This window comes from Colletotrichum fioriniae (assembly GCF_027942845.1).
Source record: "Colletotrichum fioriniae strain IMI 355084 chromosome Unknown scaffold_2, whole genome shotgun sequence".
Classification (NCBI taxonomy): Eukaryota; Fungi; Ascomycota; class Sordariomycetes; order Glomerellales; family Glomerellaceae; genus Colletotrichum; species Colletotrichum fioriniae.
Window position 1 is genome coordinate 3735968 of NW_027076838.1, and position 23146 is coordinate 3759113.

Sequence of the window (23146 nt, forward strand, 5' to 3'; positions counted from 1 at the left end):
CAACAGTCCAAAGGTGAGACGGGATGAGAACTGGCTCCCCAAAAGGGACATTGATGGCCGAGTTTCAAAACCAATGGCACTTTGTTTGAAGTTAATCGGGTATGAGACCGATGACATTGTCGCAAGCGCTGTTGAGTTTCATTCCCTCTTTCCCTTTTACTTTATTGCGTTGAAACCGGGGCACTGCTGTTTAGATGCTAATCACTGGCCGTAATATAAAGTGTCGTTCTTATTGTTATACTCTAATTTGATTGTTTCTTCACTGCAAAAAAACCCTGAATGTTTTTAATAGTTCGAAAAAACCGAGAATTATTTGAGTCTTATACTCGTAGGTACTTTAGATAAGAGTTGGATAATTTACCGCCAAGTAGTGTGGCTCATGTCAGGCAGTGAGTCCCTGACGGTGGCCCGGGGTCTTCTTCAATATTGGAGACAGGAGACAGTCTGATTCTTATGCTTCGAAGGATAACATACGCCAAATGCTAACTCCATCTCGTTTACACGGAACGGCAGGAGCGTGGAAACTTGGGCTTTAAAGATTTGGTTTTCCCCTTACCGAATCAACATGGATACAGCCTACATGTACGCGCCTCACTTATGTCTAGTGTAGACCTATCTCCTCATACAGTATTTATAAATTCTTATTCCCACAAGCATATTCATGTTTGCCTACCGATACTTAGTGTTACGCTGTCATGTTGGCTTCCATCCAACTCGAGAGACCAGCATGCTCAAAGCCATAATTTCGGTATGGTCTAGACCTTTTCTTCGCATTGTAGTACGTAATAGAAAGGGATATAGTGTACAGGATTTGGAAATGCCTGTACCAACATCCAATCCTCGGCGATCTTGCGGGAGCTTTCGCTGATAACGGTATTGCGTGGGCCATCGGCGTCGGCCGCACGCCGCTGCAACCCCCATGCCATCTCATCCTTTACTAATGCGTCCGCGTCCATGGAGAAGCTCCGTTTGATAGTGGATATCTTAACATTCAACTGCATGTGAATTCCCGCTGTGCCGGAGTTTATCCCCTTCTTGGCGACAGCTGAGAGGTGAGGCACTGCAGCACGCAACTTCGACCCCTACACGGAACTCCCGCGCGGCGCGATGGAGTCCGGCGTTGAATTGCGCCATCACCACTAACGCGTTGTTACGTACCATTTTACTACTTTGCATTCAAAAGAAAGTGATGTTGGTTCGAGGGGCCGACCGTCGGCCTACTGTCTACCGTCTTTTGTAAGGTATTTTACACAACGACCGAACGCAATACATTGCAGATCAATTGATGATAGTCCAGTACCATATCGCCCAATTCGAGGCTTATAAGATGGCACCCGACTTTAAGACAGCCTTAATTCATAGCACGATGGCATGTCTCAATCTGAAGCCAATACCATTTCCAAACGAACCGTTTGTCCCTTTTGAAGCTTTTAGTGATCACACTCAACTCATGTTTTTTCTTCACGTTCTCATGCTTCCTTCTTCAAGTTGACTGACCGGGAAGATTCGCCATGCTGGTGACAGTTGTTGTCATCGCCAGACCCTGTTTGACCCCTTGGTCCCCCACATCGGAGGCCGGTTGTGTCATCCACCCCTCGGATGTTGAAATCGGGAACGGCCCGTTAGCGAACGTTTACCAAATTACGACCAAAGCTCATCGGCATCGAGAGCAGATGAAGACCGCAAAGTGCTTAAGCCTCTTCGGATAGCAAAAGCCAAAATGCAACGATAAAACTTTGCGGGAAGGGTGAGAGACCCTTGGTTTAAAAAGGTAGGTGAAAGCCAGCACGATTCCTTTGATGAGCTCACAGTGCAGCACCCTTGATCGAGAACTGCCCGTCTGACACCGCCGGCTCATTTTTAACGGAAGATTACTTTTTTTGAGACGCTATAATCAGCCCTACCCGTGTCCTCGCGTCTTGGTACTCGTTCCGATGGCTTGGCGACGTCCGTTTGGCGATCGCGCTAGCGCGCAAGGGACGGTTGTTGAGGGCCATCGAGAGCAGATCTCGAATGGCAGCACACAATACATCGGCGAGAAAGGAGGAAACGATGCGCCTCCAACCTATCAGGATGCTTCTGGAGCGCCTGTCGAGAACAACTCGCCTCTAGGATACGATGTTGGCCCTGTCACGATTACACTATTGAACATCACGATGATGATTGGCGCGGGTATCTATTCTACTCGTATGTTCGACCGATTCGATGTTTGCCCAACCTTCACTGAATTTTTCCAGCGGCTTCTATCTTGAATGGCACTGGCTCCGTCGGTGTCAGCTTCATCTATTGGACTCTTGGTTATTTTGTACGTTCTTATGGTATTCCCATGACTACATGCAACATGCTACGCTAGAAGGGAGCAAATGCTGACCATCTCCACCCCTAGTTGTGCCTTGCTTCCGGAGCGGTCTATCTCGAATTCACGGCGTACTTCCCTAGTCGATCAGGGTCTGAGGTTGTGTTCCTCGAACAAGCCTTTCCCCGCCCGATGTGGCTGTTTCCAACCACCTTTGCGGTCCAGAGCGTCATTCTCTCTTTCGGAAGTGCCAACGCCACCGTCATGGCCAATTATCTTATTGCCATTTCAGGACATGAGGGCACCAATTGGCAGATCAAGGGCACTGCACTGGCTTGCTACAGTCTGGCCACATTGAGTGAGTTCCCACATCACCAGACCCTTCGCATCAATCCGACATGGCGTAGTTCATCCACTAACAACCTACAGCACTGGTTTTCAACACAAAGTATGCATACTGGTTCTCCAACGGCGTTGGAATCGTAAAGATTTGTACCTTGCTCTTCGTAATCATTACTGGGTTCGTCGTCCTTGGCGGTGGCACCAGGGTTGAGAAGCCAACGGCCAACTTCCAGGACGCTTGGTCCGGGAGCAAGACAGCCAGTGCCTATGGTATGACCACGGCCCTTTACCGCATCATCTTCTCTTACGGTGGCTACAACAACGCCTTCAACGTTGCTAATGAGGTCAAGGTATGTACAATGACGCCAGACGGTAGATGACTTCATACTGATCCAGAACTTGTTAGAATCCTGTGCGATCACTTAAGATCTATGCGACAGCTGCACTGACAACTGTGTACATATTGTACATGTTCGCCAATGTCGCATTCTTTGCCGCTGGTAGGTTAATTACCCAAGTCTTGGTATTGGTATCTTGGTATCATGTCTAACGGAAGGATGCTGCAGTCCCAAGAGAACTCTTAGAGAAGTCTGGCCTCACTGTGGCAAGCTTATTCTTCACCCAAGTCTTCGGCAACAGTGGCACTGTTCGGGGACTCAACTTCCTCATCGCCCTAGCCTCCTTCGGAAACATGATTGCAGTTATTATCGGTCTGTCTCGACGCATCAGAGAGTGTGGACGACAGGGCGTCTTGCCATACACGAGATTCTGGGTTTCAACCAAGCCCTTCGGTACTCCCCTTGGGCCTTATCTCGTCATCTGGTTTCTCACGGCGCTGATGATTCTGGCTGTTCCTGCTGGAGATGCCTTCACCTTTGGTGAGTTGTACCTCTCAGTTGGCACTCGATGCAGAAGACTAACTTTGATCAGTGAATGATCTCGGAGTTTTCCCGTCAGCTGCCTTCAACTTGGCCATGGCTGTGGGGATCTACGTCGTTCGCTGGCGCCGCAGAAAGGCGAATCTTCCGGAGCCTGAGTTCAAGGCTTGGCATGTGGTTATCATCTTCAACATCTGCATTCAGCTCTACCTTCTCATCATGCCATGGTACCCCCCAGCAGGTGGACAGTATGCCGGCGATGTCAGCTTCTGGTATGCGACGTACGCAGTTACTGGCGTCGGAATGTGAGTTGAACCCTTCCCTCTATATCTGTTTCTTGAGCAGACGCTGATCCTAGGACACACAGTCTCCTTTTATGCGCTGCCTACTACTGGCTCTGGGCTTCCCTTCTTCCCAAGTGGAGAGGCTACAAACTGAGGCAAGAGCTGGTTAGCTTCGATGATGGGGCTCAAAGCAATCAACTCCGGAAGATTCCAAACGCCGAGATCCCCGAGTGGGACAACACTCACGATGCGAGTGGTCGCCTCATTGGACCATCCGCCGATGAGGTTCTCGTGCAGGAAAAGGGGGTGCGCGTCTCATCTGAGGGGAGTAACTCCGATACTGGCAAACAGGTCCCAAATGCAGTGAGAGAAACTCATCATGTCTGAAAATGGTACGAGGATTGCGAAGGAACTGCAGCCACGTACCTATGTGCTGAGGTGAACAAGTTGCAAATCTTGGCTTGCCTCAGATAGCACCGTCGTCATCCTGGAAAGGATTTCATTGGATAACTATCATGGCATTTGGCCCATGGAAGGTCACATCGTGCTCACATATTCAGATAGCAGCCAGCAACAATAGCTTGAGCAAAAGATTTGATCCCCCTTGCACCTGCAAACTGAAAACTCCAGCATCGAGGTAAGCAATTGACACGCGTCTGTTTTCCAGCTACTTCTACCCTCTATGATGCACGGGGTGTCTTGTTCTCCTGTTGCATGACTTTTGCATGTTTACGACTTATCCAAACCTCAACATACCTCCAGTATCTTGGCGTCAGCTCAAGAATAGGTCACAGGCAAATCGCAATTTTCTCAAGTTCCCCCCTGCTATCAAACGCGACAAGGGATCACAATATCGCGTTAGGCTGCTATGTCATCATGATCCTGCGTGCCGCTAGGCCAATCACACAAGCGGCGATCGCTACTGCATGCGCCCGGCCTCGGCTTGTGTGGCTGAATGACATCATGCAGCTCTCTCCCTTTATCAGAAGCTCGAGACAACAATCAAGGTGTTCATTAAGAAACTGCTTTGATGAGAGACACTGCAGACATCAACTCGAAAACAACCCACGGAATTCATTTCCAGATTCACAAACACCAGCAAACTGTGACCAATATCTCGTCTCTTTACAATGTTGAGCAACGCTGTCCGAAGACGGGTTCTGCCATCCATGGTGGCGGCCTCACATTCAATGCCTCTTGCCGCACGTACATCAGCCGCTTCCGGCGCCAGATTTCTCAGCGACAAACCCGGCCTAGAATCCACAGACATCAGGGACATTGCGGACGCCAAGAAGACCAACCCACCGCAGCCGAAGATTTCCAACGCCAGCGTCAACGGAGAGAAGCTCACGGAAGAGCAACAACGCGAGGTGGATGAGCACAACAGGGACTTTGAAAAGAAGCATGACTCAGCACCAGCTGCTGAGACGACAAGGTTGACAAGAAGTTTTGGTCGAATAAGTGAAGATGGTGGCAGGATGAAGGGGCTGGAACGAGTATGTGTGAAACAACCACTTCCTTGTTGGAAGCATGCTTTTTTCGAATACATTGCAGCAGTTGAATATTCATGGAATATCTTCAATGCTTACACGATGATATGTGTACTAGCAGTTTGGGTGATATACTGGCGGATGTGGGTCATTTGTTGATCGCACCGGGCAGAGTCATGAGGTGTACGTGAGTATATTCACCTTCTATCGCGTGTCTATACCTCGAATACAGTACGATGGGTACTTGATGATGTTCTTGCTCCTTCATCGTCACCAAGTGATTGGGAATCAATGGCTGAGTGGTCAAAGGCGGGGGCCTATGTGACGATGTCTGGGCAACTTCGCCATTGATAACCATTGCCTAACCTTTTGTTCGATTACCCATCGGCGACCTTTTTTTTTTTTTTTTTAATTTGCTTTCGAACAAACTTTATCATGCATGTAAATTTGCAAAATGAGTAATGTCACAACATGATTTTGGAGTCTTGAGGCTGCGTTCTCGTCCAGTACCTCACTGCTGCGGTCCTTTTCCCAAACATGCCCCCCCGGTATCACTAGCCTAGTTAAAGCCTCTCCGGGATCCCATCTTTCGAGGACCAATGCCAACTACTTTAGGCATCTTCGCTTTACAATATGATGGCATCTTGAGTCGACCTGAAGATGAACTCGGAGCATTTCGGCAAATCATTACTGCAGACTGCTGCTAGTAGGCGGGCAAGCCCGCGTGCCAAGACTCGGGACGAGTCCCACTGACAGCCAAGGGTTTGATATTGAAGGGAGCGAGTAGTTGACCAGCGATTAGCTTCAGTTCAGTCATCTCGGATTCAGTCGTCTGCTTTTCGTGATCAAATCAGGGTTAGCAGAGTCCCTGTAGCATCCAAACTTTCTTCACGAATCACCTTGGCAATGCAGCATCTGAAAGGAGAAAAAAGAGCCTTTATCCGTCACGTTATCTTTGAGTTTTCTCCGCAGTAAACTCCCTCGAAATGCGAATGCTCCAGATCATAGACTGTTGTTGCACGCACACGTGGCATGACTTACTTTACCTGAGGTGAGGTACAACTACATGGTATGCAGGTTGATGTTTGGCCGGAGTCTGCTCACAGAATGACAACTTTCGTTTACAAAGCCTGGTCTCAGCGGCAATCCTGAATCTTCCAGTTTTACGTGATGAAACGAATGCCAATGTTCACTCTATTAAGCTTGAATGAAGTAAGGTTGCAAAATAAACAAATGGTCCGATGTTGATCAAACCGCATCACGCCGAGGAAAGATGCCGGCCTTGGCATACGGGCTGTCAAGTGCCAGCTGAAGTTCGTCAGTCTGATGGTGCATCTTTGCAGGCTTATTTATAGCAACGGAGCTGATGAGTGCCCAAACAGCGCCAAGAGGTAGCCTAAACAGCTCACGCCAGCGAAAATTGGTACTACAACTTCGAAGGTTTGACCGTTGATCACGGGAGTTCCCCTCACCTTTAGAGTCTTGGCGGGCCCCAGCAGTAACTGCATCCAATGAGCTTCACGTCTCAATGAGCGTTGGGATTGCGTGGTTGCGACAGTAGTGCTTAGCCACTCTCAAGTCCATGGACCATACTGAGTTGTTGCGTAGCACCAACTCGCAGTCTTAGCAAAGATGCCTGACTATCGTCATAACGTGATGTAGCAGACCTCAAATTCGTGGATACCCTATCAACTTGGGAGTCTTGGCGAGGGTTGCATCGAAGCAGATGCCGAAGAAGATGCGTTGCACTGGGACAGAAACGCACTGCGCACTTGCTGTACATGCTTACTTACCAAGTACTCCCGGGCTTCTCAGTCTCAGTCCCCTTCGACTGTGAGGTCTAAGTCACTTATCATGGGCAATCAAAGTCTCTCGGAAATCCGATCTAGCACCGTAAAGCATTCTAGGGCAATGGTCTCTCAGAGGCGTAGACACGCAGATGAGGGCTCAGGTAGCTAGCTGCACAGCTGCAGGGCGTTGGCTATGGCAGTTCAGACCATCATTTTCGAACATCGCGGTAATTTTCAATTTTAATGCCAAGAGAGGCAGATCAGCAGCTTCAAGTTGGTTTTGTGTAGACTCGCTAACCCTCGTAGCACAGTCTTGGCTGGGGCTCACATCTTCTAGAAGAGCATCAATGCGTGACTCGTGCGGCGTTGTCGCCCAACGCCAGGAAATCTGACCGTCGGAGCTCACCCAAAAACCATCCGGAGGAAGCTTGGCCGTGTATCCTCGGTCGCCAAAGAGGGATACCGAACGCTACTCTACCAATAAAGCTCGGGAACTCCTCTTCAGGGAACGAAGAAGAGGTGCAAAAGAGGAAAAGGCTCGCGTGCTCTCCTGCCCAGTAGATTGCCAGCGTGCTCTCAGAGAAGAAAGAGGGCACGCGACAGCGGGCTGGTGTCGCGCTGCTAGCGTCAGATCGCAGGCTTGGCGACATCGCGACGAGGGTTGAAAACTTGAGCAGAGACTCAACAGAGACACATAGAAACAAGCCATGCTCGATCATTGAGAGCGTATTGAGACGACAACGTGCTGCTACAAACCACTCTGACTGGCTGGATTTCCCTGACGGATCTGTTTTTGGTACCTTGAAAGCCAAGAGGGCCAAGTCCTCCAGTGGCACCCGCTTCACCAATCTCAGCTCGCTGTGTGGATGAGCGCAGAGCTCGGCGCAGACTGGGCATCCGTCAAGAACATCCACCGCAATGGGTCGAGGACTCGCGACACTGGTATATCGGGGCGAAATTCCTTCTTGTAGCCTACTGAACAGTATTGAAACCGACATGTACCATTGAGAAGTTTTTTTCACCCTCCCCTCCCCCTCTTCTTGTGACCAAGACTCAATGAGGCGACTATAGCCAAGGACTCCAGAAACGTGAACCCTGAAGGGCTTGCCATCGAGGTTGTGGAGAAGGAGGAGAATAGCTAGAGCTTCGTCTTAACAATAATGGCAAGTTATCGGTATAAAGATCATGGCGCTCCAGGCCTTTCAACGACCTTGAGAGAGAGGTCGACAAGCTTTCCCACTTCGAGCTCCTCTGCCTCCGAGCCTTCTCACCTTTACTGGTGAAACCCCGTCCATCTCGTTTGACCTCTTTCTTTCCCGATCCCCAGGAAGACAAAATTACTTCCCAAGTCAGCCTTCATCATGGCTGTCCCTGTCCTTACGCAGTATGACTGGATCATCGCCGTAATCACCATCGCCTTCTGCGGCAGCTCCATCGGCAACGGGGCAAACGATGTCGCCAACTCATATGCCACCTCCGTGGCAGCCAGGACCTTAACCATGCCTCAGGTCGGCTTTCTCTCCATGTGCACAGAGTTCTTCGGTGCCGTAGTCCTCGGCTCCAAGGTCACCGGCACAATCAAAAACAACATCATCGAGCTCGACCGGTTCCGCGCGACACCTTCCACCCTCATCCTCGCCATGGGCTGCGCCGAGTTTGCGAGTGCTTTCTGGCTGCTTGCTGCCACAAAAGTTGGATACCCGGTCTCCACGACGCAGACCATCGTCGGAGCGCTCGTTGGTGTTGGTATTGCCGCCCAAGCCCAGGTTTCTTGGGCCTGGGGCGACGGCAGTGTCTCCCAGATCGCCGCATCCTGGGGCATTGCTCCTTGTATCTCAGCTGGGTTTGCCGCCATCTTGTTCGGCAGTCTCAAGTTCACCGTCCTGGAACGTGAGAACTCTTTTGAGAAGGCTATGAAAGCCATTCCTTTCTACTTGGCGTTCACGGCTGCTATCCTCGCTCTCTTCATCACTGTTGAGGCCCCCGGCGCACCGTCGCTTGAGGAACTCGGTGCCGGTACGGTATGTGGTATCATCCTCGGTGTCTTCTTCGGCATTCTACTTCTGTCCTACATTTTCTTTGTACCCTACGTCCACCGAAGACTCGTCAAGGAGGATACTCGCATTCGTCTCCGTCACATCTTCCTTGGCCCTCTGTTGTACATGGAGAACCCGCCAATCTACCTGCCCGCAAAAGGAAACGAAGTCGTCATCGACTACTACGCAAGCGCCCACGATGAAACAAATGCCACCAACGAAGGCGATATCGAGAAGCAAGCGGTCAAAACCGAGGGTGGCAACGATAGAGGCGAGAAGCTGGTCGGAAACGATAGCAACTCTGATGCACCTTCCCCCGTCCCCATGTCTCTCGAGGACGTCGAGCGTGGCAAGAAAGGGCCAGAGAACCCAGCAGTAGTGCAACGATACAAGCGCATGCCCGAGCCTGAAGAACGCTTTCTTGCTCCCACCGCCCACCTACCCATCCATAACCCTAGACGCATCTGGAGCTTCATCAAGTATTTCTTCCTGCAGGGAGTCACCCGCGACTGCGTCACGCACGCCTCGTCCCAGCTCGCTGCCATCCACGGCAAGGCCAAGAAGTACGACAACCGCGTCGAGCACCTGTGGACCTACGCTCAGGTCGCCAGTGCGATGATGATGTCCATCGCTCACGGTTCCAACGATGTTGCAAACGCTGTCGGCCCTTGGGTCGCCGCCTACCAGGTTTACATGACGGGTGAAGTCAGCGAGAAGGGAGACACTCCGATCTGGATCTTGGTCGTCGCCGGCTTCTTGCTCGGTGCAGGTTTCTGGTTCATGGGTCACCACATTATCAAGGCTATGGGAAACAAGCTCACTCAGCTTTCGCCCACAAGAGGTAAGCTAGGTCCCGATCGAAGATCATTGCTTGTCACTAATACCACTCTCAGGATTCGCCATGGAACTCGGCGCTGCGATTACCGTGCTGTTGGCCAGCCGTCTCGGTCTCCCCGTCAGTACCACCCAGTGCTTGACTGGAGCCGTCATTGGTGTGGCGCTGATGAACTTTGACGTTGGTGCTGTAAACTGGCGCCAAGTCGCCTTCATCTTTTCGGGCTGGATCGTCACATTGCCCTGCGCGGGTCTCATCGGTGGTTTGCTGATGGCGATGTCGCTCAACACCCCTCAGTTTGGCCAGGGCTAAGACTGTTCGACGATAGCTTGCACGAATATGGAGCATTGTAATGGCGTTAATGGTTTCAATTGGGATACTCATGAATCAGGGCTCGTGTAAGAGGCATTTGGTGACAGAATTATGGCTTGGATAGCAATTCAATTTTGACAGAAGTTTTCATCATGCACGTCGCTCTCTCTCATTCCTGTATCAACAAGCTCATGGGCAATTCCAATATCTGATGATGTTGCAAACAAGTTTTATTACCTACTTTCACCTTTGCGTCACCTGAACGCCGGACATGGTGGAAGTTCTCGGTTCCCGACAGCATAGTTACGTCTAGTGTATATCTTAACTTAAGGCTCATTGGTACCCGAGTCATAGGGTTCGAATCTTTGCGGTATTGTCAATTCTGTCTACTAAGATAAAGGAACTGTAGCCAGAGGTTTACAGTTGTTTATCATAATCCATTTCTCTTTCATCTATAAGCCTACTAGTATAAGTATTTGATACAATGGAATGACCGAAATTCTAATCTGAACAATGAAACATGGTCTTGTTGGAGTGAAGTGCGTAGAATAGTACCAAGCTATGGTGACAACCACACATCACCTGAATGGTTGGGTTTCGCGGCAGATGATATACCTGCTTACTTTAATGCTTTCATGTTTCATTTCGTCATGCCGAGTACTAGCTTCGGATAGGGTACATCTTGTACATTGGTTGCCTGACGTGGGAGTTGTCGAGGAACTGGGTACTTGAACCATCTTGGAACTGATCACCACAGCTCAGGAACCCAAGGGTCCGTTGACACAAAGTTTGCTTCGCTTGACGAGAGAAAACATCGATGAAGTGGCCGAGAGAGCCTAGTTGAGTCGCTTCACCGAGGACGTTGGAGTTGCCTTCTAGGAGCCCACTCTCAGAACCTTTGTGTTGTCAGACAGAAAATTAGTAGCACTGGATTGTATTGTCCATGACTGGCGGGTAATGTTACGTCGGATAAGCAACCACAAAGTAATACTGAGTTAAGGCAACGACAGTTTGGTAGCTTCGGAACTTCCTAAACGTTAGTTCAAACTAAGTGCGGTTCCCCTCTTGCATGCAACATTGCCCAGAACAGTGTCCGCCGCGTACGCTGGTTGGCCAAAGTAAACGTCGTATCGTCAGGCATTGTCTGTCAATGTTGTCCATTGGCTGCAAAGTCTGGGGTCGAAACATTCCCAACACCACTCGCTTTCTGGCGGCTTTGGCTAGTCTGATGACCAAAAAGCCGTGCGATAAAAAGCCAGCACGTGAAGTAATCGCGTTCGGTCGATACATCGACACTGTTCGGATGCACTGTGATGCGGAAGGACGGAAGCAGACAGCGCAAAAAGATTGCGGTAATTGCACCAAGTGGTGGGCGGGCCGCGCACTTCTGCAGACAGGATCTCGGATGCCAGCCGAGACCCGGCCCGATAAGACTAGGTGATAACCAGTACATTCGTTATTGGCCGACTTACATGGGACATCCATTGAGGGTGCCCAGTTTGGGGATCTTCAATAGGTTATCGAAGGTTACTGTTGGCGGCGGTTATTGCACCTAATCCCGTAGCCGCAGCGCGGACGAAACAGTCTCAGAGAGGCGATGGCTGTTATCGACGACACCGCGGAAAGCCGCACGCACGGGACGGGATGGGCCAGAGATGGGACGGGAGGGTGTGGTGATGCTTCATCTTACAGGTACCGCCCCGACAACGATGACGGTCCATGAGTATACATATCGCGGCAATCTCATCGTTGTCTGTCTCTTTTGTTTCATCACTCACACGCCATCGAACTGAGCACACTTCTACTTCTGTGACCTAAACAACTTTGCGATACCCCCTTTGACAAGCTCAGTCATTATCAAAACATACAACATGGGATCTATTCCAGCTGGTTGGAGGCAACTTGATGTCGGTGTCGTCGGCGGAGGCATCGGCGGCATGAGCGTCGCCATCGCGCTGCGCCGGGCCGGACACAAGGTTACCATTTACGAGCGCAACGATTTCGCCGGTGAGGTCGGCGCCTCCGTCTCCTGCGCGGCGAACGGCACCCGCTGGTTGCACGAGTGGGGTGTGGACGTCGAGAAGGGCGACCCCGTCGTTCTGAAGAGTCTCATCAACAGGGACTGGAAGACGGGCGAACCTGTCAGTGTGTACAGCCTTGACGACTACGAGAAGCGCTGGGGATACGTCTACAACATGTTCCACCGTCAGTACATGCACGCCATGCTCAAGGACACGGCAATGCAGGAGGAGGGCGAGGGAATTCCGGCCAAGCTATTGGTCAACCAGAAGGTGAGATACTCCCTCCCAACCTCAGCATTCTTCCAGCAGCTAATCAATTTTTTCCCATAATAGTGTAAGAACATCGATCTGGCGAGCGGAAAGGTGGAGTTCGACACCGGCCTGACCGCCACACACGACCTCATCGTCGGCGCGGACGGCATCGGCAGCGTGGTGCGGGGCCTAATCGGCGTCAAGCCGGAGAAGCGCCCGGCCGACTCGAGCTGCCTGCACGCCAACGTCCTCACCGAAGACGCCGTCAAGGCCGGCCTCGTCGACTACTCGCAAGACGCCGCGCTCGAGTACTGGGGCGGTCAGGAGGGCAAGTGGGACAAGATCGTTCTCTCGCCCTGCAACGGCGGAAAACTGCTGTCGTACTATTGCTTCTTCCCTAGAGAGAAAGGAGACTACGTGAACCAAGCTTGGGGTGTCGAGGACCGCCCCGTCGAGGAGTTGCTGGCGCCGTACCCTGAGCTTGACAAGCAGGTCCTTGCGCATCTCGCTATTGGCAAGGATATCCAGCCCTGGCGTCTGTGGATGCAGTAAGTTGTCCAATCATTTTCTTCCAGTTTAGGATTCTGACTTGAATGTAGCGACCCTTACCCTTACGTCAATAAGGACATGGTTTGTCTGCTGGGTGATGCGGGACATCCTGTAAGTCAACAATCCATCCGCGTGGGACCATAGCATTTCTAACTGAAGCCTTTCAGATGATGCCTCACCAAAGTCAGGGTGCATGCATGGCTATCGAAGATGCCGCTGCTCTTGGAATTCTTTTCCATCCCAAGTATTTCAATGGAGATGTCAAAGACACCTTGGAGGTTTACAACACCGTCCGCCTGCCCCGCGCCACGCGTGTGCAGTCCGCAGCTGCCAAGGCCGCGTATAACATCAACGAGCGTATTGGTAAGCTCAATAAATCAAACAGACCTTCCTCTTGGAAAAAGATGAGAAGCTAATCTCCACTCAGGTTTCTCAAACAACACCAGCACCAGCACATACAAGGTTGCTGATGAGAGAGCTAAGCTCACCATCGAGGAGATGAACGGGTAAGCTTTCCAGCTTCGAACGACGTTTCTCACATCATTACTAACGACATGACAGATACGACATGTACAAGGACATCGAGGAGGTCATTGCTCAACGATCGGGAGCTCCCTTTACCCAGAAGTTTATCAAGGGACTGCCCATAGGTTTGGAGCTGTCTCCTGGCGTCATCGTTGGGCAGTAAATGGCATGGGGGTTGCAAAAGCTTGAAGCTGCTTCTTTTTATTAAACCTTTGGGCATTAATTGGAGTTCTGGGTCAGGGGAGGATTGCGATATGTTCATAACAAAATATTCCCAATATTCAAGTTGTATAAAGCATAATGGACCGTGCTTTTATTATGAAGCATTTGTGCCTAACGTGAACTAAATAACTGCAGGGTCATGAGAAGCCGAGAAATCGTCTGACGATTCAACGCGCATCCTGCATCTCCCGCCGAATCTAGATGCGCACTCCGATCTATCCAATCATTCTTTGAGCGAGTGACTGCAGGAGGCTGGGTTTAGTCTTCTTCTTGACCCTCTCTTGCAGAGCCTCCATGTCGAAGCTCGCAACGAGAGATATCAGAACCCGTTTCTCCCCCAATGACTACCTAGTCAAGGTGCACAACTCTGATGCATGCACAACTCGCAGACTATCACAACTCATGGCGACATGTGTTCTCATCCACCCATATGCCAGCGGGTTCCGAGTCGCTTTTCTCGCCTCAAGACTTCGACAGCCTCACCCGACGTTGAAAAATCTCCTTCTTTTTCCCAGATTTTCGACACTATACTCACAAGCAAAGAGCGGTAGAAACGGCCGCCGTCAATGTTTCATGCGGCCAAGGGTGCTTCATGCAAAGGGCGGTGGAGGCGATCGCCAAATGTGACTGCATCCCCCCTGCTGATGGATGAGATATTCAAGGATGTCCAAGGATATCCAACGCGAACTGCGCTAAATGTCACTAAGAGGTGGATCTCGAAAAGAATTCTGCAGGTGTCCCGAGCTCCCGGGGGGAGAAGAATGTCATATCCAGCAAGGGTTCGTGAGAAAATCTTCCAATCTTTCCCAGGAGCCCTGGACGCGGTCGTCCGGCGAGGCGACGACGCGATGCCAGCGGTGAAGAAAGAGGGCGGTGATTGTTTATGCGACTCGCGAGCTTTTTCTTTGGTGCCCAATGTTTTTTTTTCGACCTTCCCTTTCGTTTAATCTTGGTTCAGGTTTAGTTGGCCAGCCACTTCGGTGGGCCGCACCATCCCTCGGCGACTCCAGAATGTTGGCCATCGAGAGGTTCACGGACGGTAGACGGGCAATATTGATTACTTTGATTTGCCATACCGACCCTCTTGGTGGATACCATACGAGTACTGAGCTTGAGAACTGTGAACATGGTATCTCGGGTTGATGCACCGACGAGCACGTATATATGAGCATCAAGTCCAGCGTTCACATTTGCCTTTCTTCTTTCTTGTTTCCTCATCTCTGTTTGGTCACGACTCACGACATCTGAGACCTTTGCATAACTGCTTCTCCGTCTAGCAGTTGCTTTTCATTTGGCGTGACGAATTTCGCTTTTGGTTTTCCTGTCTTCTTTTTTTGTTTCCTGTTTTCCGAAATTACGGCCGTTGATACCCCCTCACAATGTCTCCCGCACTTTTTGAGTCTCACCGGAGGACCCCCTCTGGTCAAGACCCCGAACGTCGCAAGTCTGGAAGTGGTTTTCTCTTCCTCAACAACCGCTTCAAGAGGTACGTTTTGTTTTGTTTACTTCAAAGTTGTTTCCTCTCTTCTTTCAGTTGTCCCGGCCACAATATCCTGCTTCACCGCTCTTCTTTCTCTCTATCCTCTGCCCGTCCCCTTGCAAGCATCGCTCGCCTCGACCCCTGCTTTTATGCTGGACCCTGAAAGGGGTCCCGCTTCGACCGGACCGGCTGCAACAGCGGGCGCCGCGGCTTTGAACATCTCCACCAAAGATGCATGCCCCTCCAGTTGTTCAACGGCCGCCCGACTCAAGCTCGACGAGTTCGTCGTCTTGCATGTTTGACGTGTCTGTCGCGGCTCCAAACAGCAACGTCGACACCCAACCGAACCCAACCCGCCTCCAATCAGCTTCCCTCTCTTACACGGGTGTTCGTAGTCCGCCAACACCACCCGAGGGTGACGCGCCTGATGACTCCTTTGCCCAGCATCGTCACTGGCAGGATCAAGATGCAATGACGGAAGACCCTCAAGGAGGGCGCCGCTCTGCCAGCGCAATCGTAAGGCATCCTAAAAGAGTGTTGCCGCCGCGGCCGCCATCTGTGCCTTTGCGAATATCCTCCCTTCGGTAGCGTTCCTTGGTCTTTTTCTGCTATGCCCTCGCTTCCCATGCCACTCCAGTATTGTATCAGCTCCTTTTCGAGGAATCTGTACCGGCACAAGTTATTGACTTATACCGACGATGAATGAGATTCCAAACTAACCAGTGAATAGAGCCCCTACCACAAAGACCACCAACGAAAATGCCACCTCCAGCCCTCCCACTCCGACTTTCGGCCCTGTCAAGGATGGTTACTTCATGAAGCGTTCCGACTCTTCTCAGAGTATCCCCCTCTCTGGTCCAATCAAACAACGGCGACGAGGTTAAGAGACCCATGACCGCCATGCCCGGCCGTGAAAAGTCCTTCCTCGGCACCAAGGAGCCCGCCGTCCCCGCCGTCCCCTCTATCCCCGACGAGAAGGTCAAGCCCACGACCGTCCCCGAAGAGAAGGAGGAGAGCGCTCCCTCGGCCCCTGCCCCCACCGAAGCGGAGTCCGCGAAGCCCAAGGCCGTTTCTGTAGCCGAGACCACCAAGACTGCAGAGGATGACGCCGATGACTCCTCTTCTGAGGATGAGGAGGAAGACGAGGAGAAGAATGAGACTGAGGCACAGGAGCCGCAGGGTGCTCAGCTCGCAACTCGCGTCGCCATCCTCCCTCCCCGCCCGGCCACCCCCGAAGCCGATAAGAGAATCTCCTACCACGAGGATTCTGACCTTCACATCAAGGTTCGCGACACAAATGGATCGCTGATCGTTTACTCCGTCCGCTCCGCGGCTCTCGCATCCGCCTCCCGCGTCTGGAAGGAGCTGCTCGCCAACAACACTTCTAGCGTTATCGAGCTCCAGTCTTCTGCCGACACAGCCAGCGGCCTGGACGTGCTCTTCTCCATCGCCCACTTCAAGTTCCACGAGCTCCCCACCATGCCCAACGTCGGCGATCTGTACGACCTGGCCCTTGCCTCCGACAAGTATGCCGCCACCCATCTGCTCGTCCCCTTCATGAACGACTGGGTCATCGCCCTGAACCGCCACGTTCTCATGGCCGGCGCCCGCAACGATGAGGATAAGACCCTCGTTCTTAGCTGGGTCTTCGGCGAGGCCCGCTGGTTCAGCCGCGTGCTGGCCAAGGCGGCCTACAAGTCCCGCGTCGGACCCGATGGTGCCCTCCAGGACTCCAAAGGGCCGCCCTTGGAAAGACCAGCCCATCTCGGACGAGGTCATCCGCATGCTCACCGCCACCCGTGCCGAGGCCATTGACAAAATCATCAAGGCCGTCAGCAACCCTGTCCACCGCCTTCTCAACCCCTCCTGCTACCCCGGCGAGGAGATCCGCTACTGCCACGCCGGCACTGAGGATGGCACCGCGGAAGACTGCGAACAGCTCCTCCTCGGATCCGCCATCATGGGCTTGACCAAGTCGAAGCTGTGGCCCCCTCCCGAGCCCGCCAAGATCAAGGTCAGCGCCGTCGACCTTGCCAGGGCCTACGGCGAAGTCCGCATCCGTCGCTACCAAACCCCCGGTCTGCGCTTCAGAGACAGCTCGGCCGAGGGCGCGCCCGTCGATGACCCTCACGCCAAGTGTGGCTTCGGTCACCGTGAGGTTATTGAGAAGATCCTCAACACGCCTGCTAAGATGGCGTCCAGCGTTGTGGGCCAGTTGATTACCAGAGCCAAGAAGTCTGGTGCGTTTGGCGAGGAGCTTTTCGCCGACTTGAAGGAGTATGTGCAAGATGGCGGCGCGGCTGTGGAGGGTGAGGATCTGAAGAGCGATCCCCTTCACTACAAGCAGGTTCGCGTTAGAACCAACGGTGTTGCTGAGAACAAGACCCCGGCTGATGGTAAGCACACATCAACATTTCTCAACCAATTTCCACAGATGCTAATACCTCACAGATGATGACGATGAGGACGACGACGATTCCAGCTCCGAGAGTGACGAGGAGTGAAAGTTTCCTTACATGAAGCCTGTCGGTGGGAATCTGTGATAAAAGTTTTACGTATTATGGTTTTGTCTTTCTATGATGTGTCCAAGCATGATTCATTACGAACAATACCCTTAGAATGTGTCTAGATCTAATTATATATATCTCCTTTGTTATGTCAATATGAGCACTAGGAAAGGACCACTTTCAGACCTCCCCCAGTGCACGGTTGGCCATTTCATTGTTTCCCTAACTGGGTCTGCATCATCATTTAGATCGCTCCTGAGAAGATTTCTTCCATCAGCCAATCATGGGATGTGCCTCATCAGCACAAGGGCTAGATCAATCGAGACCGGCAGTGGGATGTAAATTGACGACGTGTAGAGTGAGACTGCATAAAGTTGACGCAGACGTGTGTGATGTCGAAGCGAGGAGTGAGAGTGAGAGTGAGAGTAAGACTCAGTCGATCAGGGGCTGATGTCTTGGAATACGTACCGCTCTTATGTAAGGAGGTGTTGTAAGTAAGGGAAGGTGCATGTCATCAGAGGGGTTCCTGCCTGCTCCAAACATCAGCTGTATTAAAGTTGTTCGACGGCTTTTCACCTAGAATTTGGGAGCAAATCTCACATTTACACTTCCATTCATCTATCAGGGGACAACTAGCTTGAGAGAATCAGTCGACGAACGAGATGCCGCGTCCCAGCTTCGCCGAAGACGCACCAGAGCTAGACACGCCCCAGGTTGCCACTCCTACCACCCAACCTGTCTACTCGGATGCATCAAGTTCCTACTGGCCCCCAGGTTGGAACTACAACCGCTATCGACATGCGACCGCAGATGACGTGACCTCCCTTCCCGTGGATGAACTGCTGAAAATGCAGGCCGGATTACGGGATGTCCTAGGAGAGGAAGGTGTTGGGCAGCTGGCGATGCACGTATTCGAGGAGCAGCAACACGATGCTAAAAGACCTGGCGACGAATCGACTGCTGAGACTACAAAGAATCTCGAGGTCGATTACATACCCCCGAACTGGCTGAAGCATTGGAAGAAGCGCCATGAGGGCCAGACATGGGGTATGGTGGCTTTCCGAACGGCCTGCTACGACGACCAGGAACGATGGGAGATCTTCGTTCAGCAGGTTCAAAGAATCGTTGAAATTCCTTTTCAGAGAGATGAAGACGGAGCCGATGTCCCCGAGTACTTCGAGGATGCCGAGTCGAAATTCGAGATACGATGGGTTGAGGATCCGGCTTTGGCCAGTGCCACTGCTGATGACCTGCGCGACAAGTTCGACAACATGAAATCCGATCTTCCAGCCGGGCTTTCGGAGAAAGTATTTCTTGTCACCTCTTCGGCTGTGGTAGCATCCGTACTGGATTTGGGCGAAGGCGACCGACCGACAACCAAGTCCAAGTGGTGGCGGACATCGGCACCGTTCTTTCTCGCGGTCGCCGCAGACACGGATCCTGGGTTGGAAGAGGGTCACGAAGAGAGGGAATGGTTCAAGCCAATCTTCAAGGTTGCTGCAGAGACGATTGTCGAAGAGTTTTGGTGGCTCCTTGACTCGGATATAATGCCATTGAGAAGAATTACGCGAAGTGTCCGGGGGTTGGAAGGTCTAGCGGATGCCGAGACCGGCACCTCCGGAAGTGAGGACTTGGAAGACGTATGGTGGTCTACGGCACCGTCTCCGGAAAGAATGAGAAAGCGCCGTAGAGTTTAGTCAGGATTCGAATCTTGGGAAGCGCACGACTTAGAAGTGCGAGATGAAAGGGATGTCGTCTCTACTAGGTAGCAAAGAACAAACCCTCTACAACTCCGTTTTCTCTGACAATCCCATTGCACTCCTCAATCTTGGAGAGTCCACACCAGGCCACCCAATAGCAACACCTCCCACTTCAGACTCAGGCACCCCCGTCTCAATAGGTCCAACCCCATTCCTTCGATAATGAGCTACGTGGTTGAGGTCGGACTGACTGAAGGCATCGGCCGTCGCCCGCGCTGCGAGGGAAGCGGCGCCTTGGACGCAGTATGCCAACCCCAGCTGCAGATTGGAGCAGTCACTTGCGATTGCCTAATGACTCCTTGTTAGCAACTCATTAGTGGTTTCGGGTTTTTTCTCCACTTACAGGGTTCCATGCACGAAATTGTTCAAAAGAAATCGCAAACTTGTCCTGGACTTTGGCGCAGTAGTCACCGGATTGAATCACATACCACCTAAAGAAAAAAAGGGAAAAGTGAGCTTTGAAGAACTTGGATGGTTATTAAGTCGCAGCAAAAACCAAAAGAAATCTTACTGATAGCACTTGTCTGTGGTTCCGGGAGGCGTGGACGTTGGAGCTGGCACGGTTGTTGAAGTCGCTGTGGTGTTCCAATCTTGGGTGGGGAGCACGCAATAGAACACATTGGCCTGTAAATTAGTGCACCCACTGTTGATCTAGGTCACGCCGTTAGTTAAGTTCCGGTCTTTGGGCGTGTAAGTCATTCTTCAACTCACCTGGGGATTCATCGCTCGGAAAAGATCCAACGAAACTGTCTGGTTTAAAGCCACAAGCTCACAGTAGTCGCCCTAGATCAATGCGAAAATTGATGGTTAGCGTGAATTAACACTTCAGCCTCAAGGACCAGCTTGTTCAAGTCGCTTTGCAATTGCACAATCCAGAGGGACATACCAACTGGACCTTGTAATACTTGCCACACTTGGTTGTGGTTCCGCTCGCGACAGGCGCTGGTCTATCAGCCGTAGCGGTCGCGTAAATTGCAGTCTTAGTTACTGTTGCCCCTGGGATTGTAGTGAAGTTGAGAACACCACCCGGCGGCCCAACGCAGATATTCTGGCCTGCGATCAAGTTGGTGCAGTAACTATCAACAGCTGATTTTTCGATCAGAAGGGGAAGATTGAAACTGGCATCATTTTTCTGCATGCTGAGAACTTACTTGGATTCCAAGCGATCACTTCCTGGTAGGTCGTATTGAATTGCGTGGCGACCTTCAAACAGTTATCGCCGCTTTGAACCACGTAGCTAGTACAAGTAGGTGGAAGGCAGAGATTCTACCAACCCTCAATGTCAGTCAAACCGAACTCTCGCGTTGATCGCCGGCATTGATAAAATCGGGAACTTACTTGACCGGCAAAGATGTTCGTACAGTCCATCCGCAGGCTGTTCAGCGTGATCAACGAGCCCGTCGAAACGCCGCTCTTCTTTGAGATATCAATGCAGTTGTCACCAGCAGCCACCGTATACGTGCGGCCTGCGACACACACCGCAGTTGCATAACCAGGCGGAGCATAGTTCCCAAGCGACGTCACGTTCGTTTTCAATGTCTGAGTTGCTGTTGGAAGACTGAGACTGCATTTTAACTGAATGGCCGCCCACGCCTGAGCCATCTCGGGGTCATAATTTGAGTACGGGGTCGATTGTTGATGGCGGAATAGGCTGACCAGACACTCGGAGCAGAGCTGTGCAGTGGAGTACCCGCCGAGCAGATCCGCTGGACTCGTGGCATCGCCGAGAACTCGCTCGAGATATTCTTCCGTGCAAATTAGACCATTGGAGCAGGAGCGCTTCACAAGAGGGCTTTACTAACGAGTGCAGTACTCTCCAGTCTTGGAGTCTTTCAAGCACATCTGCGTCCGGACAGCAGTGACAGAGTCAACCCAGTAGGTTGACGGATAGCCACTTCTGGGTTGGGGGTCTTTGGCGCACTGAGAGACAACGTTGCTCCTGTAAGTCGCCAATGCCGGAGAACACTCAGATCTGCAAAGAACACCCATGACAGTCTCATTGAGTACCGTATGATAGCCGCCGCCTCCGAGGAGGTTCAAGAGTTCTCGGGGGCATTCTGGGACAGGGGCTGATAACGCCAGGTTGCATCCGGATGAGATGCCATCAAAGACTGTGCCAGATTGGTTTGCAAAGAAGAAGAACTAACAAGATTAGTCGACTATTCGCATTCGGCATGCTATTCTCTAGTATCTCTAGATCAAGTCGATCCGGAAGTAGGGGTAACTTACACTTGGGTCGGCAAATGTGGCCAAAGGCCACAAGGAAATACTTAGGCTCAAAGGCAAAATTGACTTCATCTTGAGTTCAACTAAGTTTTGGTGAGTAAGATAGGTTTTGTTTTGAGCTGCAATTTTCAACCGACAACCTCAAGATTACCAGAGTCAGGAGAGCCCGTCCTATGTAAGTATGGACTACCAGGTAAGGTAGTAATTGCATGTGGGTATTACTTTGGGCATCCGACTTCGCATATCCACAACCATATGATCTGGGCTCTTGGTCTGGTTCTGCCACATTGAAAGCTTCTCTTGAGTAAGACATGGGCTGACATATTGCCAACCAGCTGTAAGAAGATTCAAACGCTGATCGTTGTCTCAATTCTGTTTTTGCTGCCCGAGGTACAATCATTTGAGTCAATCTGACATGCATGAGCTCACCACCTCGCCTAGGTCGACATTTTGCACACAAATACCCTCTTGTGCAGTTGAACGACTGGTAAGAACTGTCTTACTGTTACTAAATGGCGCATGTGGTGTATACTGAAGTAGTAAACGGATACGCAGGGCGCTAGCAACACGACCCGTTAGCTTAAGTGTCCCCTTACTCCATCACACTTGTGGCGCCAAATCAGCGTTGCCAACTTGCACATCTGATGATCTCTGTCGATGGCAAAGTCATTTTCAAATTGCAACCTACTAGTTAAGACACAATCAGCAGCTGTTAGAAGTACGGAGAGTCACTGCATCATAAGAACGGGTCACGCTTCCCACGATATCAACAATCAGTTATGTCTTATCTACCACACCAAATCATTTCAAAGAAGGGAGGTTGCAGATTGATTGAGGTCTGGGTCGATCATCACTTCCACAAAATCCTACACAGGTCGAATGTGATACGACTTGTCTCTAGTCACCATGTGATCAAACCTGGGACCCCCTTGGAATCCGGGCCAGCCGATGCCGTCAGTCCTTTTCTTAGGTTCCCGCGAAGAAACAAAACAATGAGTTTATCTCAGGAACATGAGGCATTTCAGAACCATAATCACTTACATTGAAGTTTCATGTACCAATTGCAAGAATGAAGCTCTTCAAACCGGCTGTGCTATTATTCTGTCTCTTACTCGTTGCATCGGGAGTGATAGCCCAGCAGGACTACAGCTGTTCCCCCACCAGGCCATGCAAACTTGGCTGCTGTGGTAAGAATAATGTGAGTGACTTAAATAGGTATCCCAAATTCAGAGGGAAGTTCAATTGCTAATTTGAGAATTAGGTCTGTGGCCTTGGGCCCAGCTATTGCGCACCCGCGAACTGCACTTCCAGTTGTGGTGCCAAAAGTGAATGTGACCCAGG

General features: G+C 51.3%; 5 protein-coding genes across 5 annotated transcripts; all 5 read left to right on the plus strand.

Moving 5' to 3' along the window:
- Window positions 1–1934: 1934 nt before the first annotated feature.
- Window positions 1935–4167, plus strand: N0V96_002826 (uncharacterized protein; the record flags this gene model as incomplete). Its single annotated transcript, XM_065756637.1, is given in 9 exon segments — window positions 1935–2187; window positions 2238–2305; window positions 2522–2654; window positions 2726–2988; window positions 3008–3039; window positions 3212–3516; window positions 3569–3821; window positions 3884–4106; window positions 4165–4167. The coding sequence occupies 9 exon segments, from the start codon at window positions 1935–1937 to the stop codon at window positions 4165–4167; spliced, it is 1533 nt and encodes a 510-aa protein (XP_065615006.1).
- Window positions 4168–8441: 4274 nt separating this feature from the next.
- Window positions 8442–10263, plus strand: N0V96_002827 (uncharacterized protein; the record flags this gene model as incomplete). Its single annotated transcript, XM_053187122.1, has 2 exons — window positions 8442–9957; window positions 10010–10263. The coding sequence occupies 2 exons, from the start codon at window positions 8442–8444 to the stop codon at window positions 10261–10263; spliced, it is 1770 nt and encodes a 589-aa protein (XP_053054626.1).
- Window positions 10264–12134: 1871 nt separating this feature from the next.
- N0V96_002828 (uncharacterized protein) lies at window positions 12135–13773 on the plus strand (the record flags this gene model as incomplete). The annotated part of the gene is made up of 6 exons (XM_053187121.1): window positions 12135–12554; window positions 12618–13084; window positions 13136–13196; window positions 13253–13448; window positions 13513–13591; window positions 13647–13773. The coding sequence occupies 6 exons, from the start codon at window positions 12135–12137 to the stop codon at window positions 13771–13773; spliced, it is 1350 nt and encodes a 449-aa protein (XP_053054625.1).
- Window positions 13774–16127: 2354 nt separating this feature from the next.
- N0V96_002829 (uncharacterized protein) lies at window positions 16128–17816 on the plus strand (the record flags this gene model as incomplete). The annotated part of the gene is given in 4 exon segments (XM_065756638.1): window positions 16128–16134; window positions 16154–17029; window positions 17067–17708; window positions 17764–17816. The coding sequence occupies 4 exon segments, from the start codon at window positions 16128–16130 to the stop codon at window positions 17814–17816; spliced, it is 1578 nt and encodes a 525-aa protein (XP_065615007.1).
- A 665-nt stretch (window positions 17817–18481) lies between these two features.
- N0V96_002830 (uncharacterized protein) lies at window positions 18482–19516 on the plus strand (the record flags this gene model as incomplete). The annotated part of the gene is made up of 1 exon (XM_053187119.1): window positions 18482–19516. The coding sequence occupies one exon, from the start codon at window positions 18482–18484 to the stop codon at window positions 19514–19516; it is 1035 nt and encodes a 344-aa protein (XP_053054623.1).
- Window positions 19517–23146: the final 3630 nt, after the last annotated feature.